Genomic DNA, 17,641 nt, shown 5'->3' with positions numbered 1-17,641 from the left:
TAAAAGAAAATTCTTCCTCATACATTTTTAAGCTGCAGTAGTTATATATTTGTATATATATGTGTATGTACATATATAGTTTGTAGTCAAACTACAAATTTTTTAGGGTGATTGATAACTGAAGGAGTGTGTGTGCTAGCAAGTCTGTGTTCTAATTACTCACAGATAACTTCAGTGAACTCTGGAGCCTGTTGCAATTATCCTTTTGTCTAATGTTAATAAATGAATTGTGTATTTGTTGTAAGTCTTAATATATCATGAAAAATAGTTATTATCATTTAAGTTTTTATATTTTTGAGTAATTTTGTAAGTAATCTTGAGAAGGAACATCAAAGAGACAGTGAACAATAACTTCATTAGATATTGTAATAGGAATTGAAACCCAGTAACTCAAGGTTTTATTCCTTATTTTCCTGAATTGGGTAATGTCCTTTGAAAGGAACTACCTGCTCTTTAATTTTTTAAATAATTTTTATTTTTTATTGAAGTATAGTTGATATACAATATTATAGTGATTTCAAATATACAACATAGTGACTCAACCATTATGTACATTATTAAATGCTCACCCCAATTAGTGTAGTTGCTGTCAATGTAGAAAGATGTTACCGAACTGTTAACTATACACCATGCTGTACTTTTATCACCATGACTAATTTGTATTATGACTGAGATTTTCCTGCCTCTTCACTCATTTCACCCAACCACCCTAACCTCTCCCCCATAGTAATCACCAGTCACTTCTGTCTGTGAGTCTATTGCTGTTTTATTTGCTTAGTTTTATCTTGGTTTTATATTTCACATATAAGTGGAATCATATGGTATTTGTGTATCTCTGCGTGGCTTATTTCACTTAGCATAATACCCTCTAAGTCCATCCATGTTACCACAAGTACCAGAATTTATTTCTTTTTTATGATTGAATAATATTCCATTGTATATATGTACATCTTTATCCATTCATCTATTGATGGACATTTTGGATGCTTCCATATCTTGGCTATTGTAAATAATTTGGCAATAAAAATAGGAGTGCATATATCTTTTTGAATTAGAGATTTTATTCTCTTCCAGTAAATTCCTAGAAGTGAAATTACTGGGTTGTATAGAATTTACATTTTTAGGTGATTGAGAAACCTCCATACTGCTTTGTGTAGAAGCTGCACCAGTTGACATTCCCACAGTGTAGGAGGGTTCCCATTTCTCCACATCCTCACCAGCATTTTTTGTTTCCGGTTTTTCAGTCGTGGCCATTCTGACTGGTGTGAGGTGATAGCTCATTGTGGTTTTGATTTGCATTTCCCTAATTAGTAATGTGGAGCATCTTTTCATGTGCCTGTTGGCCATCTATATTTCTTCTTTGGAAAAATTTCTGTTCAGGTCCTCTGCCCTTTTTTTGAGAGGGTTATTTTTTGGTTTTGAGGCATGTGAGTTCTTTATATATTTTGGATATTAACCCCTTATCATTATCATTTATGACTATCTTCTTCCATACCGTAGGTTGCCTTTTTTTCTGCTGATGATTTCCTTTGCTGTACAGAAGCTTTTTAGTTTGATGTAGTCTCACTTGTTCATTTTTTATTTTGTTTCCCTTGCTTGGGGAGGCATGTCTAGAAAAAAATTTCTTATTTACTTATGCTTATGTTCAATAGATTTTTACCTATGTTTTCTTTCAAGATGTCATGGTTTCATGTCTTCTAGTTAGGTCTTTAATCTGTTTCAAGTTTACTTTTGTGTATAGGGTTAGACAGTAATCCAGTTTCATTCTCTTGCATATAGCTGTCAGGTTTTCCCAACAGCATTTATTGAAGAAACTATGTTTTCCTCATTGCATATTCATGGTTCTTTATTATATATTAAATGATGATGTATTTATGGGTTTATTTCTGGGCTCTCTATTCTGTTCCATTGATCTATGGGTCTGTTCTTGTGCCAGTACCATTCTGTTTTGATTACTATACCTTTGTAGTATAGCTTGATGTCAGGGAATGTGATACCCCCAGCTTTATTCTTCTTAAGATTGTTTTGGCCATTGAGGGTCTTTCGTGGTTTCATATGAGTTTCAGGATTATTTTCTGTAGTTCATGGAAAAATGCCTTTGGTATTTTGATAGAGATTGCACTGAATGTGTAAATTGCTTTGGGCAGGATGGCCATTTTGACAATATTAATTCTTCTATACATGAGCAAGGGATAGATTTCTATTTATCTGCTTTTTAGTTTCTTTCATCACTGTCTCATAGTTTTCAGAGTATAGGTCATTCACCTCCTTGGTTAGGTTTATTCCTAGGTATTTTATTCTTTTTGATGCAATTGTAAATGGGATCATTTTCCTGATTTCTCTTTCTGCTAATTTATTATTAGTATATAGGAATGCAACAGATTTTTGTTTATTGATTTTGTGTCCTGTGACTTTGCTGAATCTAGTTGTTCAAATAGTTTTTTGGCAGAGTCTTTAGGGTTTCTATATGCAGTATCATGTCATCTGCAAACAGTAACAGTTTTACTTATTTCCTACGAGTTTGGGTGCCTTTTATTTTTTTCTTGTCTGATTGCTGTAGCTAGGACTTCCAGTACTATGTTGAATAAAAGTGGTGAGAGTGGGCACTCTTGTCTTATTCCTAATCTTAGAGGAAAAGCTTTCAGCTTTTTGCCATTAAGTATGACGTTAACTGTAGGTTTGTCATATATAGCCTTTATTATGTTGAGGTATGCTCCCTCTTTACCCATTTTGTTGAGAGCTTGTATCATGAATGGATACTGAATTTTGTCAAATGCTTTTTCAGCATCTATTGAGATGATCATATGGTTTTTTATCCTTTTGTTAATGTAGTATATTATGTTGATTAATTTACAAATATTGTACAGTCCTGCATCCTTGGAATAAATTCCACTTGGTCATGATGGATGATCCTCTTGATGTGTTTTTTAATTCAGTTTGCTAATATTTTGTTGCAGATTTTTGCATCTATTTTGTTGTGGATTTTTGCATCTATGTTCACAGATATTGGTCTATAATTTTCATTTTTTGTAGCATCTTTGTCTGATTTGGGTATTAGAGTGGCCTCATAGAATGAGTTTGGGAGTATTCCCTCCTCTTCTACTTTTTGGAGTACTTTAAGAAATATGGGTATTTGTGCCTCTTTAATGTTTTGTAGAGTTCAGCTGTGAAACCATCTGAATACAGACTTTTATTTGTTGGAAGTGTTTTGATTACCAGTTCAATTGGTCTGTTCAGATTTTCTGCTTCTTCCTGGGTCAGTCTTGGAAGGTTGTACTTTTCTAGGAATTTATCCATTTCTTTTAGGTTTTCCAATTTATTGGCATATGTTTTTTCACAGAATTCTCTTATAATTCTTTTAATTTCTGTGATGTCAACTGTGACTTCTACTTTTTGGTTTCTGGGTTTTTTGTCCTTTCTCTTTTTTACTTCATAAGTCTGTCCATGGGTTTGTCTATTTTGTTTATCTTCTCAAAGTACCAGCTCTTGGTTTCTTTGATTTTTTAAATATTGTTTTCTTAATTTCTATTTTATTTATTTCTGCTCTGGTCTTTATATTACGGCCCTCCTTTTACTAAATTTGGGCTTCATTTGTTCTTCTTTCTCTAGTTCCTTGAGTTGAGTTTAGATTGTTTTGGGGGGAATTTTTCTTGTTTATTAAGGTAAACCTGTATGGCTCTGTACTTCCTATTAAAACTGCTTTTGCTGCATCCACATATTTTGAACAATTGTGTTTCTGATTTCATTTGTCTCCATGTGTTGTTTGATTTCCTCTTTAGTTTGTTCATTGATCTGTTGATTATTTAGAAACGTGTTGTTTAGTCTCCATGTGTTTGTGGGGTATTTTTGGTTTACTTTAGATAATTGATTTCTTGTTTCATACCATTGTGGTCTGGAAAAATGCTTGATACAATTTCAATCTTTTTAAATTTATTGAGGCTCTTTTTGTATCCTAATATGTGATCTATTCTGAATAATGTTCTATGTACACTTGAGAAAAATGTGTATCCTGCTGCTTTTACATGGATTGTTCTGTATATATCTGTTAAGTCCATGTGTTCTAAAATATTATTCAATGCCTCTGTCTCCTTATTTGTTTTCTGTCTTGATGACCTATCCATTGATGTAAGTAGGGTGTTAAAAATCCCCTAACGTGATTGCATTGCTGTCTGTTTCTCCCTTTAGGTCTGTTAGTATGTATTTTACATATGTAGGTGCTCCTATATTGGGTGCATAGATGTTTTTTATACAATTTTTTATTAAGGTATTATTGATATACACTCTTATGAAGGTTTCACATGAAAAACAATGTGGTTACTACATTTGGATGCATAGATATTTACAATTGTTATATTCTATTGTTGGACTGTTCCTTTATCATTATATAATGTTCTTCTTTGTCTTGTTACTTTTTTTGTTTTGAAGTCTATTTTGTGTGAGATGAGTACTGCTCCTCTTGCTTTTTTCTCACTTTCATTTGCATGAAATATTTTCTAACCCTTTAATTTCACTCTATGTATATTTTTAGGTCTGAAATGAGTCTCTTGTAGGCAGTATATAGATGGGTCTTGTTTCTTCATCCATTCTGCTACCCTGTGTCTTTTGATTGGTGCCTTCGTCCGTTTACATTTAAGGTAGCTATTGATAGGTATGTACTTATTGTCATTTTATTAATTGTTTTCTGATTGTTTTTGTAGTTCCTCTCTGTTCCTTCCTTCCTCTCTTATACTCATCTCTTGTTATTTGATGGTTTCTTTAGTGTTCTGTTAGTGTTATGCTTGGATTCCTTTTTTAAAAAAATTTTGTAAATCTGTTATAGACTAGGTTTGTGGTTACCTTAAGGTTCATAGAAAATTTCCTAAATATATAAAACTGTCTATATTAAGTTGATAGTCACTGTATTTCAAACACAATCTAAAAGCACAACTTATTTATTCTTCTTTCTCCTCCATACTTTGTGTATAAGATGTCACAATCTACATCCTTTGTGTATTCCTTGGTTGATTTTTGTCAATATAGTTGATTATATTGTTTGATTATACTTGACTTTGCTACTTTTTAAAAAAATTTCATACTTGCTTTGTAAGTAATTGGTCTACTGCCTTTACTGTGGATTTATTTTTCTCTGTTGAAAATGTTTAGGCTAAAGATCATTTCCATTACAGAAGTTCCTTCAACATATGCTCCTGTGTTGGGTGGATAGATGTTTTTTTATACAATTTTTGTACATATACAATTTTATACAAAGTCCTGAAAGCACCACACCAGTTGGTCTGCAGGATGACTGGGAAAATTAGGAGAAGTTTCCTCCCTTTGCCTGCCAGGCACCTTACAAGGCTGGTTTAGTGGTGGTGAATTCTTTTAACCTTCATTTATCTGTGAAACTTTTAATCCCTCCTTCAATTCTGAATGATAACCTTGCTGAATAGAGGATTTTTGGTTGGTGGGTTAATATATTAAATATTCCATTCCACTCCCTTCTGGCCTGTAAAGTTTCTGCTGAGAAATTTGTTGATAGCCTTATAGAATTTCCCTTATAGGTAACTGTCTGCCTCTTTTGCTGCTTTAAATTTTACTCTTTATCTTTAATCTTTGCCATTTTAATTACTGTAAGTCTTGATATTGTCTTCCTGGGGTTACTTTTATTAGGAGCTCTCTGTGCTTCCAGGACCTAGATGTCTATTTCCTTCCCCAGATTTGGGAAGTTTTCAACTATTATTTCTTCAAGAGACTTTCTACCCTTATGTCTCTCTCTTCTCATTCTGGAACCCCTGTTATGCAAATATTGTTCTGTTTGGAGTTGTCACAGAGCTCTCTTAGTATCTTCTCATTTTAGAAATTCTGTTTTCTTTCTGTTCCTCAGGTTGGTTGTTTTCCTGTTCTTTATCTTCTATCACATTGATTCTTTCCTCCACTTCCAGTAATCTGCTATTCATTGCCTCCATTGTGTTTTTCATTTCAGTTACTATATTTTTCATCTCTGAGTGGCTCTTTTTCAAATTTCCTCTTCGTTGAAGTTCTCTCTGAAATCATCAATTCTTTTCTCCAAGTCAGTGAGCATCTTTATGATTGTTACTTTGAAATCTTTATCAAGAAGATTGATAATCTTCTTTTCATTTAGCCCTTTTCTGGTGTCTTATTATTTCATTTTTGGTACATATTCCTCTGCCTTCTCATTTTGTCTGGGTTCCTGACTTTCTTCCTTTGTATTTGATACATCAGCTATGCCTCCTGGTTTAGAAAGTAATGGTCTTATGAAGTAGCCATCCTATGGTGCCCAGAAGCTCAAGAACTCTATGCTCACCAGTGCCAAGTTCTCCTTTGTGGTGGAGCTGCAGTTGCTGTTGCTGGGCTGTGGACAAGGCTGCCTTTCTGCCTGTCTCCTGGCAGTGGCTGATCTCTGTAAGCAGAGACTGATAACTTGCCTCTGCATGCCCTTTGTGTACCATGAGATGCTTCTGCAGTGATTTATTGTGTGTGGGTCCACCCTCTGCCTGTCAGTCAGCAGTAGTGGCCTCTACTGGGCCAGATGGGCCTGGTGTGCAGGGGAGTGCTGCTGTGGCTCTGAGTCTCCTGTAAAGGAGTTGAAGAGTTTAGCTCTGAGTCCTGAAAGCACCACACCAGTTGGTCTGCAGGATGACTGGGAAAGTCAGGAGGAGTTTCGTCCCTTTGCCTGCCAGGCACCAAAGTCAGACCACTTCTGGGCCCAGTGGGCTTGGTGGGATGTGTATGCAGGGAAACGTTGCCACAGGGCTGAGCCACCAGCAAGAGACATGGAGTATTTGGAGCTGGCTCTCAACTTGTCCACGAGTGCCTGACCAGTTGTGCTGAAGAAGGGCTGTCAACGTGCTGTTGCCTTTCCCGTTATCCTCTGGAGATAGATCTCTCTGACCCCCACCACTGTGGCACACTTCGTGCTGCTGGTAAATCAGTAAAACTACCACCTCCGTGTTGGGTCTCAGCAGGACTGACAAAGCGTGCCTGTTCTTTATAACTGACAGGAGTCTCAGCCTCCCAGAGTGCTCCAGCTCTCCCTGGTGTCCATCCCCATTAATCATCAAGCCCAATGCAATACAGACTCGTGTTACTAGACCAGATCTCCAGGGCCAAGTGTGTCGGATTCCTGAGTGTTTATCCCCTCCCTGCTCTGTTCCTTTTCTTCCAGCTTGTGGGCTTGTGTGGGGAAAGGGCTTGGGTCCCAATCTCACAATTCTGACCCTTTACCCTTTTCATTGTTGTCCTCTCTCTTCACCAGGGATAGTTGGTCTGTTCTGCAGCCTTCACATAATTCTCAGAGTTAGTTTTATTTGCTGTAGTTACTTCCTCAGTGTGTATATAGAAGGAGGTTTTTGCCTTGCAGTTCTACATTGCCATCATTTTGCTTTATGCCTCCCTGCTTTTTAACTTTTATCCATGATCTTGGAACTATCCCATCTTGTAAATAAAGTTGCCAGATTTCATATGCATCATTAGTAGATACCAGCTAATTATTATTTCTGGTTCTTTATCTTGTATTTATATCATCAAAATGCAATAACATTGAAAGCTTTGACATCTCGTAATCTTGAACAACCATTTCCTTCTTCCATAATTGCATACCATTTTTATTTTTAAACACCAATTAGAATTATGAACCCAATAAAGTTTTCATTTTACAAACCTGTTTCCTTCCTATCCTCTTTATATACACATCTGTCTTAAGCATTTGCTCACTTACAAACTGTATTAGAAACTTCTGATGCACAAATGTCATACAGGATGAAAGAACACTGTCATACATCCTGTTAGCAAAATGAGATGTTCCAAGTTATTGTTGCAGAATACTCTGTGATAAAGGCCTTCTGGTTGACTGACTAGCTGGATGGGAATGCCATGTTTGCTTCTTGTTTTTAAAAATGCATTTTTCACTCATTGATCCTTAAGTTTGAGAAAATATATTTATTTGAATATCTGAAAATTCATAGTCTAATATTTTGCTTGTAAGATCTTTTCCACAATCATAGTCTAGAATGCTGTTAGTCTTATGATTTTTCTAATAATTGTGAAATTTTTCTGTCAATTTTTTGACATTATGACATCAAATGAACAATTCGGAATTCAGCAATGCTTAATGAAAGCTACCTAAAAAATAAAAACCTGAAAGCCTGGAGTCCCTATAATTTTCTCATGCTCTCTCCCAAAGATACCATACTGCACGCAGTAGAGTAAGAAAACTGAAAGATGACATAATAATGATGATTTATTTCACCACTAGATCAACTTTCTAGATGATTCCATTTTTTCAATTTCTTTTTCTTTTTAGCATAACTGCTAAAAATAATTGATGAGTGGCGATTAAATAATTCCTAGAATAATGAAGTAGCAAAATAACTCAAGATATAGGAAAAGTAAGATTCCTTAGGTACCATAATATACCTTCAGTTTATAAAGGAATTGCCATAATATGTCTTCATTATATAAAGGAGTCAAATAGATCCATATAAAAATTGCAAGATAGATTAGGGGATTAAAGATGGTGGAGTGAGAGGTGAGACAGAGGCTTCCTCATAAAACTGAATAAAATATGAAAATATAATTAATAAACCTAATCCTGAAACAGCAAAAGGAAAGAGGACGGCACCAGACTGCATACACCTGGAGAAAAGAATAAACCTCACAGAACAGGGTAACATACCAAAGCTGTGGCCCTGTGGGAACCAAGCCCTTCCCCTACCCCAGCTCACTGGTGGGAAGAAGAGAAACACAGCGGAGAGGGAGTGGAGGCCTGGGACTGCTGAAAACCTAACTCCAGAGATCTGCTCTGGGAGCACAAACCTACATTTCATGGTGCTTGCATGGTACTCTCAGGATTAGGGGGTCGGAAAGCTAAGACAGGCAGAATTCGTGGAGAGACTGAGATTTCAGCTGCATGTGGAAAGCAGGGATCCATATCCGACTGCTCTGGGACAAAAGAAAGGCTGGCAGTCTGTGAGTTTTCCTAACAAGGAAGCCCTTAGCAAGAGGGCTGCCAAAGGGGCAAGGATTGCACAGAGCTTACTGCTTAGGAGAAAGGAAAGGTAGACAAAATTGTCTGGGTGCACTGAGCCCATCAGATTGGGAGCTTTCACAATCTTCAGGTGATCCAGCTCCCTGGCTGACTACACAGCTCCAAGGACTCCCTCCATGATACACAGCCTACTGTACCTTGCTCCTGGCCAGCCCCACCTGGCTTGCAAACCAACAAACTCTACCCTGGTGTTAGGCCAGCCAGAGGGTAGATCTCTCTACAGCAACTAAAATGCAAAGCATAGAGGCTTATACCTGTGTGCTCGGCCAACTGATTCAGGCAGTGGAGACAGGCATAGCAGCCAGGAAGAAGGAAACAGCTCTTTCCTACCCCAAGACACCTGTACGACACCCCTGCAACCCCTGACATTGCTTCAGGGTCTGAGCAGCTCCACAGAGTAGAGCTTCTGCAGACTAGAGGGTACCATATACAAATATGAAATACCAAAGGAACCTGGTTCAAAGTAAAATTATTAATACAACTATTGAGAAAGACTTAAATATTATCAACCTCATGAATCTTCCTGAAAGGGAGTTCAAAATAAAAATCATTAACATGCTCATCGAGGTACAGAAAGATATTCAAGAACTCAGGAATGAATTCCGATCAGAGATCCAGTCATTGAAGAGCACAATGGAGGGTATTAAAAGCAGATTAGATACAGTGGCAGAGACGATAAATGAAATAGAAACTAGAGAAGAGGAATACAAAGAAGATGAAGCAGAGAGAGAATAAAGGATCTCTAAGAATGAAAGAATACTGAGAGAACTGTGGGACCAATCCAAACGGAACAATATTTGTATCATAGGGGTACCAGAAGAAGAAGAAGAGAGAGAAAAGGGGACAGGAAGTGTCTTTGAGGAGATAATTGCTGAAAACTTCCCCAATCTGGGGAAGGAGATAGTCTCTCAGGCCATGGAGGTGTACAGCTCTCCCAACACAAGGGACCCAAGGAAGACAACAAGAAGACATATAGTATTTAAAATGACAAAGCTCAAGGATAAGGAAAAACTACTAAAAGCTCCAGAGAGAGAAATAAAATCACATACAAAGGAAAGCACATCAGGCTATCATTAGACTTCTCAGCAGAAAGCTTACAGGCCAGAAAGGAATGGCATGATGTATTTAATGCAATGAAGCAGAAGGGTCTTGAACCAAGATTACCTTTTCTGGCAAGATTATCATTTAAATTTGAAGGAGGAATTAAACAATTCCCAGGTAACAAAAGCTGAGAAAATTTAGCTCCCACAAACCATCTCTACAGTGTATTTTGGAGGGACTGATATAGATGGAAGTGTTCCTAAGGTTTAATAGCTGTCACCAGAGATAATAACACCACAGTAAAGAAAGTACAACAGCTAATTACTAAGCAAATGCAAAATTAAATTAACTATCCCCAAAGTCAATCAAGGGATAGACAAAGAGTACAGAATATGATACCTAATATATGAAGAATGGAGGAGGAAGAAAAAGAAGAAGAAAAGAACCTTTAGATTGTGTTTGTAATAGCATACTAAGTGAGTTAAATTAAACTCTTAGATATTAAGGAAGTTAACTTTGAACCTTTGGTAACAAATCTAAAGCCTGCAATGGCAATAAGTACATACCTATCAAAAATCACCTTAAATGTAAATGGACTGAATGCACCAATCAAAATACAGAGAGTCCATTCAACCATTGTGGAAAGCAGTATGGGGGTTCCTCAAAAAACTCTAAATAGAAATACCATTTGACCCAGGAATTCCACTCCTAGGAATTTACCCTAAGAATGCAGCAGCCCATTTTGAAAAAGACATATGCACCCCTATGTTTATCGCAGCACTATTTACAATAGCCAAGAAATGGAAGCAACCTAAGTGTCTATCAGTAGATGAATGGATAAAGAAGAGGTGGTACATATACACAATGAAATATTATTCAGCCATAAGAAGTAAACAAATCCTACCATTTGCAACAACATGGATGGAGCTAGAGAGTATTATGCTCAGTGAAATAACCCAGGCAGAGAAAGACAAGTATCAAATGATTTCACTCATATGTGCAGTATAAGAACAAAGAAAAAACTGAAGGAGCAAAACAGCAGAAGACTCACAGAACCCAAGAATGGACTAACAGTTACCAAAGGGAAAGGGACTGGGGAGGATGGGTGGGAAGGGAGGGATGGTGGGGAAGAAAGGGGTAATTATTTTTAGCATCTATAATGTGTGGGGGGCACAGGGAGGGCTGTACAACACAGAGAAGACAACTAGTGATTCTACAACATCTTACGCTGATGGACAGTGACTGTAATGGGTTATGTGGGGGGAATTGGTGATGAGGGGAGTCTAGTAAACATAATGTTCCTCATGTAATTGTAGATTAATGATACAAAAAAAAAAGAGACAGAGAGTTACTGAATGGATAAAAAGACAAGACCCATCTATATGCTGCCTACAAGAGACTCACTTTAAACCCAAAGACATACACAGACTAAAAGTGAAGGGGTGGAAAAATATTTCATGCAACTATAGGGAGAAGAAAGCAGGAGTTGCAGTACTTATATCAGACAAAATAGACTTCAAAACAAAGAAAGTCACAAGAGACGAAGAAGGATATTACATAATGATAAAATGGTGAATAAAACAAGAAGATATAACCATTATATATATCTATGCACCCAACAAAGGAGCACCTACATATGTGAAACAAATACTAACCGAATTAAAAGGGAAAACAGAATGCAATGCATTCATTCTAGTAAACTTCAACACTCCACTCACTCCAAAGGATAGATCAACCAGACAGAAAATAAGTAAGGACACAGAGGCACTGTACAACATATTAGAACAGATGGTCCTCACAAACGTCTACAGAACTCAACACCCAAAGCAGCAGAATACAAATTCTTCTCAAGTGCACATGGAACATTTTCTAGAATAGATCATATACTAGGCCACAAAAGGACCTCAGTAAATTCAAAAAGATTGAAATTGTACTAACCAGTTTCTCAGACCACAAAGATATGAAACTACAAATAAATGATGCAAGAAAATGAAAAAATCCCACAAACACATGGAGGCTTCACAACATGCTCCTAAATAACCAATGGATCAGTGACTAAATAAAAACAGAGATCAAGCAATATCTGGAGACAAATAAAAACAATAATTCCACGCCGCAAAATCTATGGGACGCAGCGAAGGCCATGCTAAGAGGAAAGCATATTGCAATACAGGTGTACCTCAGGAAATAAGAACAATCCCATATGAGCAGTCTAAACTCACAATTAACAAAACTAGAAAAAGAATAACAAACGAGGCTGAAAGTTGGTAGAAGGAGGGTCATAATAAAGATTAGAGCAGAAATAAATAAAATCAAGAAGAATAAAACAATAGAAAGAATCAATGAGAGCAGGAGTTGGTTCTTCGAGAAAATAAACAAAATAGATAAACCCCTAGCCAGAATTATCAAGAAAAAAAGAGTCTACTCACATAAACAGAATCAGAAATGAGAAAGGAAAAATCACTATGGGCACCACAGAAATACAAACAATTATTAGAGAATACTATGAAAATCTATATGCTAACTAACTGGATAACCTGGAAGAAATGGTCAACTTTCTAAATAATAATTTAGACCCAAGGGTGACCAAGGAAGAAACAAAATCTGAACAAACCAATTACCAGCAATGAAATTGAACTGGTAATCAAACACCTACCTAAGAACAAAACTCCTGGACCAGATGGTTTCACTGTTGAATTTTATCAAACATTTAGTGAAGACCTAATACCCATCCTCCTCAAAGTTTTCCAAAGAGTAGAAGAAAAGGGAATACTTCCAAACTCATTCTATGAGGCCAGCATCACTCTAATACCAAAACCAGGCAAAGACACCACAAAAAGAAAATTACAGACCAATATCCTTGATGAACGTAGATGCAAAAATACTCAACAAAATATTAGGAAACTGAATTCAGAAATATAACAAAAAGGTCATCCATCATGATCAAGTAGAATTTATTACAGGGATGCAAGGATCGTACAACATTCGAAAATCCATCAACATCACCCACCACATCAACAAAAAGGACAAAAACCACATGATCATCTCCATAGATGCTGAAAAAGCATTCGACAAAATTCAACATCCATTCATGACAAAAATTCTCAACAAAATGGGTATAGAGGGCAAGCACCTCAACATAATAAAGGCCATATATGACAAACCCACAACCAACATTATACTTAACAGCAAGAAGCTGAAACCTTTTCCTTTAAGGTCAGAAACAAGACAAGGATGCCCATGCTCCCCACTCCTATTCAACATATTATGGGATGTCCTAGCCATGGCAATCAGACAACAGAAAGAAATAAAAGGCATCCAGATTGGCAAGGAAGAAGTTAAACTGTCACTGTTTACAGATGACATGATGTTGTACATAAAAAACCCTAAAGAATCCACTCCAAATCTACTAGGTCTTATGTCTGAATTCAGGAGAGTTGCAGGATACAAAATTAATTTGCAGAAGTCTGTGGCATTCCTATACACTAACAATCAACTAGCAGAGAGAGAAATCAGGAAAATAATTCCATTCACAGTTGCATCAAAAAGAATAAAATACCTAGAAATAAACCTAACCAAGGAAGTGAAAGACCTAGACTCTGAAAACTACAAGACACTCATGAGAGAAATTAAAGAAGATACCAGTAAATGGAAATACATCCCATGCTCATGGATAGGAAGAATTAATATTGTCAAAATGGCCATCCTGCCTAAAGCAGTCTACAGATTCAATGCAATTTCTATCAAAATAGCAACAGCATTCTTCAACGAACTAGAGCAAATCATTGTAAAATTCATATTGAACCACAAAAGACCCCATATAACCAAAACAATCCTGAGAAGGAAGAATAAAGCTGGGGGGATTATGCACCCTGACTTCAAGCTCTAGTACAAAGCCACAGTAATCAAGACAATTTGATACTGGCACAAGAACAGACTGATAGACCAATGGAATAGATTATAGAGCCCTGATATAAATCCAACCATATATGGTCAATTAATATACGATAAAGGAGCCATGGACATACAATGGGGAAATGACAGCCTCTTCAACAGCTGATGTTGGCAAAACTGGATTATTGTTTAACCCCATATGCAAAAGTAAGCTCAAAATGGATCAAAGACCTGAATGTAAGTCATTAAACCAAGAAACTCTTAGAAGACAACATAGGCAAAAATCTCCTGAATATAAGCATGAACAACTGCTTTCTGAATGCATCTCCTTGAGCAAGGGAATCAAAAGCAAAAATGAACTCATGGGACTACATCAAACTAAAAAGTTTCTGTACAGCAAAGGACACCATCAACAGAACAAAAAGGCATCCTACAGTATGGGAGAATATATTTGTAAATGACATATCCAACACGTGGTTAACATCCAAAATATATAAAGAACTTACACACCTCAACAGCCAAAAAGCAAATAACCCGATTAACAAACGGGCAGAGGATAGGAAGAGAAAGTTCTTGAAAGAAGAAATTTGGATGGCCAACAGACACATGAAAAGATGCTCCTCATCACTAATCATCAGGGAAATGCAAATTAAAACCACAGTGAGACATCACCTCACACCAGTTAGGATGGCCAACATCGAAAAGACTGGGAACAGCAAATGCTGGCAAGGATGCGGAGAAAGGGGAACCTTCCTACACTGCTGGTGGGAATGTAAGCTAGTTCAACCATTGTGGAAAGCAATATAGAGGTTCCTCAAAAAACTAAAAATAAAAATACTATTTGACCCAGGAATCCCACTCCTTGCAATTTACCCAAAGAATACAACTTCTCAGATTCAAAAGACATATGCACCCCTATGTTTATCGCAGCACTATTTACAATAGCCAAGATACAGAAGGAACCTAAGTGTCCATCAGTAGTTGAATGGATAAAGAAGAGGTGGTACATATACACACTGAAATACTATTCAACCATAAGAAAGAAACAAATCCTACCATTTCAACAACATGGATGGAGCTTGAGAATATTATGCTCAGTGAAATAAGCCAGGCAGAGAAAGACAAGTGCCAAATGATTTCCCTCATTTGTGGAGTATAACAATGAAGCAAAACTGAAGGAACAAAACAGCAGCAGACTCAGACTCCAAGAAGGGACTAGAGGTTTCCAAAGGGGAGGGGTGTGTGAAGGTGGGTGGGGAGGGAGGGAGAAGGGAATTGAGGGATATTATGTTTAGTACAGCTGGTGTGATGGGTCACGGGGAAAACAGTGTAGCACAGAGAAGGCAAATAGTGACTCTGTGGCATCTTACTACACTGATGGACAGTGCCTGCAATGGGATATGAGTTGGAACTTGATAATATATGTAAATGTAGTAACCACATTGGTTTTTCATTTGAAACCTTCATAAGCGTATATATCAATAATAAAATAATGACTACGAAGATTATTTGCATGAGCAATTGAAAAGGATTAAAGTTGCCCTCTACTAAGATGAGGAAGGCTTCCAATGGAACTGGTTTGGGGCATAAAGGCAGATGAGAAGATCATTTTGGGGCATGTTAAATTTGAGATATCCAACAGGCCTTTGGACCTGAGCTGTAAACTGGAAAGTCATTAGCATGGTAAACCTATGCCCATGAAACTGGGCATAAGTTACGTGGTATTTGGGTAACAATAAGGCAGAAAGGTAGCTGAAAACTAATTTTACCCATTCACAACTTTGTCTGGTGCCAGTATTGCTGATTGCCCAGTTCTTCTGGCCCAGTTAAAGATCATTTTCAGAGTTTGGGTACTATGTAATATACCGTATGTGAAGTAGTAGGCATTCAGTAATTGTTTCTTTTCCGTTCATATATTTCATCATGTAAAAGACAAGGCAGCTTATATTTAAATGAGATGCCTGCCTTTGAGTATCTTCAGTCTTCAGTAGTGTTGGTTTGGGGAAATGATGAATGAATTACATTCCCCTGTTTTAAATAATTGAATTACTAAAGTGTAAGGCAAAATATACAGTAATACTGGGCTGAATGTGTTGGATGAAGAGAAAAAGCTTTCAAATGGTAAAAACAGAAAGTCAGACTTAGTCCCTTAGGCACTGAGAATCATCATCATCAGTGGTTGCTATACTTTGGGGGCTTACTGGAATTACCTGAGAATGTCTTAAAAATAGTAATATCTGGCTCCTAGAAAATAAAACAAAGTTTGGGAACTACTGTGATATACACTTTTTTTTTTCTAGCTGAACTATCACTAATAATAACAGTATTCAAATTCTTTCATAGTATTTTTTAATTAAATTCTCTGCTGGTGCCATAAATGGAAGCAGCATTAGGAAAGGTCCCCTTAAGGGCATTGTGCTACATGAAATAAACCAGACAGAGAAAGATAAATACCATATGATCTCAAGTGTGGAATATAAAATGAAAACAACAATAAAAAACAAACTCAGATATGACAATAGAATGCTGGTTACCAGATCCAGGGGTTGGGGGTGGATGAAATGGGTAAAGGTGATCAAAAGGTATAAACTTCCATTTATAAATAAGTCGTGGGATGTAAAGTACAGCATGGTGACTATAGTTAATACTGTTTGTTTATTTGAAAGTTGCTAAGAGAGTAAATCTTAAAATCCTTATCACAAGAAAAAAATTAATTTAACTGTTGGATGTTAACTAGAAAAAAAAAGTAAAGGTCCTCAAGGCAAAACAAATGAACCCTCTTCTAAGTCATGCAAATAAGAGACCACTGTCATAATTTGTGGTTTAAGTTCATGGCTGCTGTTCACCTGGCCATTTATTTATAGCATTACTAAACCCTAAATTGGAGGCAGCTGTCATGTCACAGTAGCTGCTTTAGACTTTGAGTAAGAAGAGTTAGATTCACATCCCAGGTCATTCACTCATTAGCAGAGTTAATGGTGTGCAATTCATTTAACCTTCCTGAAATTCCAATTTCTTTCTCCCTAACCAAAGCTATTTTGCATGGTTGTTATACATATTTTTAAATGTTAATGTATGTGAAAGTAAGTTACAAATTATAAAGATATTAAAGAATTTGTATTTGAAAGGATTTTTCTTAACTTTAGAAGTGACGTAACATGGTAAAATGTAATAATTTCTTGCAGGAATGTTAAATCCTTTCTTCTTAGAGTACAATAATCTTGGGTTAGTAATTTTTAAATGTCAGTAATAATTTCTTAATAGCTATCGTTTTTTTGTTTTGCTGATTATATATCATTTCAAGTCCCCCCACCTGCCCAAACAAATGCTTTGAAAAGCAGTGTTATTTTTGTATGCTTTTTCAGATGAAAGAAGCCATTTTAACTTTAAGTTTACATCATGGATAGCACAAAGGAGAAGAACAATCGCAAAGATGATCTTCTATTTCGGGTGGGACTTAATGATAATAAAGCTGGAATGGAAGGATTAGATAAAGCAAAAATTAACAAAATTATAATGGAAGCCACAAAGGTATGTTTCTTGTTTTTCTCAGTATTTTAAAATTAAGTAACTTTTAACTCTTTGTTTAAAAGAAGGTTTTAAGTATTTTTATTATAATTTTTAATATTGTAGTATTTAATATTATTAAGCAACAAATGG

At 36.4% G+C, this 17,641-nt stretch overlaps 1 protein-coding gene across 4 annotated transcripts in view; it reads left to right on the top strand.

Moving 5' to 3' along the window:
* Positions 1 to 17,641, top strand: part of POLK (DNA polymerase kappa) — an 89,676-nt gene that overhangs the window by 23,284 nt on the left and 48,751 nt on the right. For all 4 annotated transcript variants that reach the window (XM_057494248.1, XM_057494252.1, XM_057494259.1 and 1 more), the window contains one exon: positions 17,347 to 17,512. In XM_057494248.1, coding sequence (XP_057350231.1) covers positions 17,381 to 17,512 — 132 coding nt within the window. In that variant the 5' untranslated portion in view covers positions 17,347 to 17,380. The remainder of the gene's footprint in view (positions 1 to 17,346; positions 17,513 to 17,641) is intronic.

Source organism: Manis pentadactyla, chromosome 2 (assembly GCF_030020395.1).
Source record: "Manis pentadactyla isolate mManPen7 chromosome 2, mManPen7.hap1, whole genome shotgun sequence".
NCBI lineage: Eukaryota > Metazoa > Chordata > Mammalia > Pholidota > Manidae > Manis > Manis pentadactyla.
This window is presented reverse-complemented; position numbering and strand designations above follow the sequence as displayed.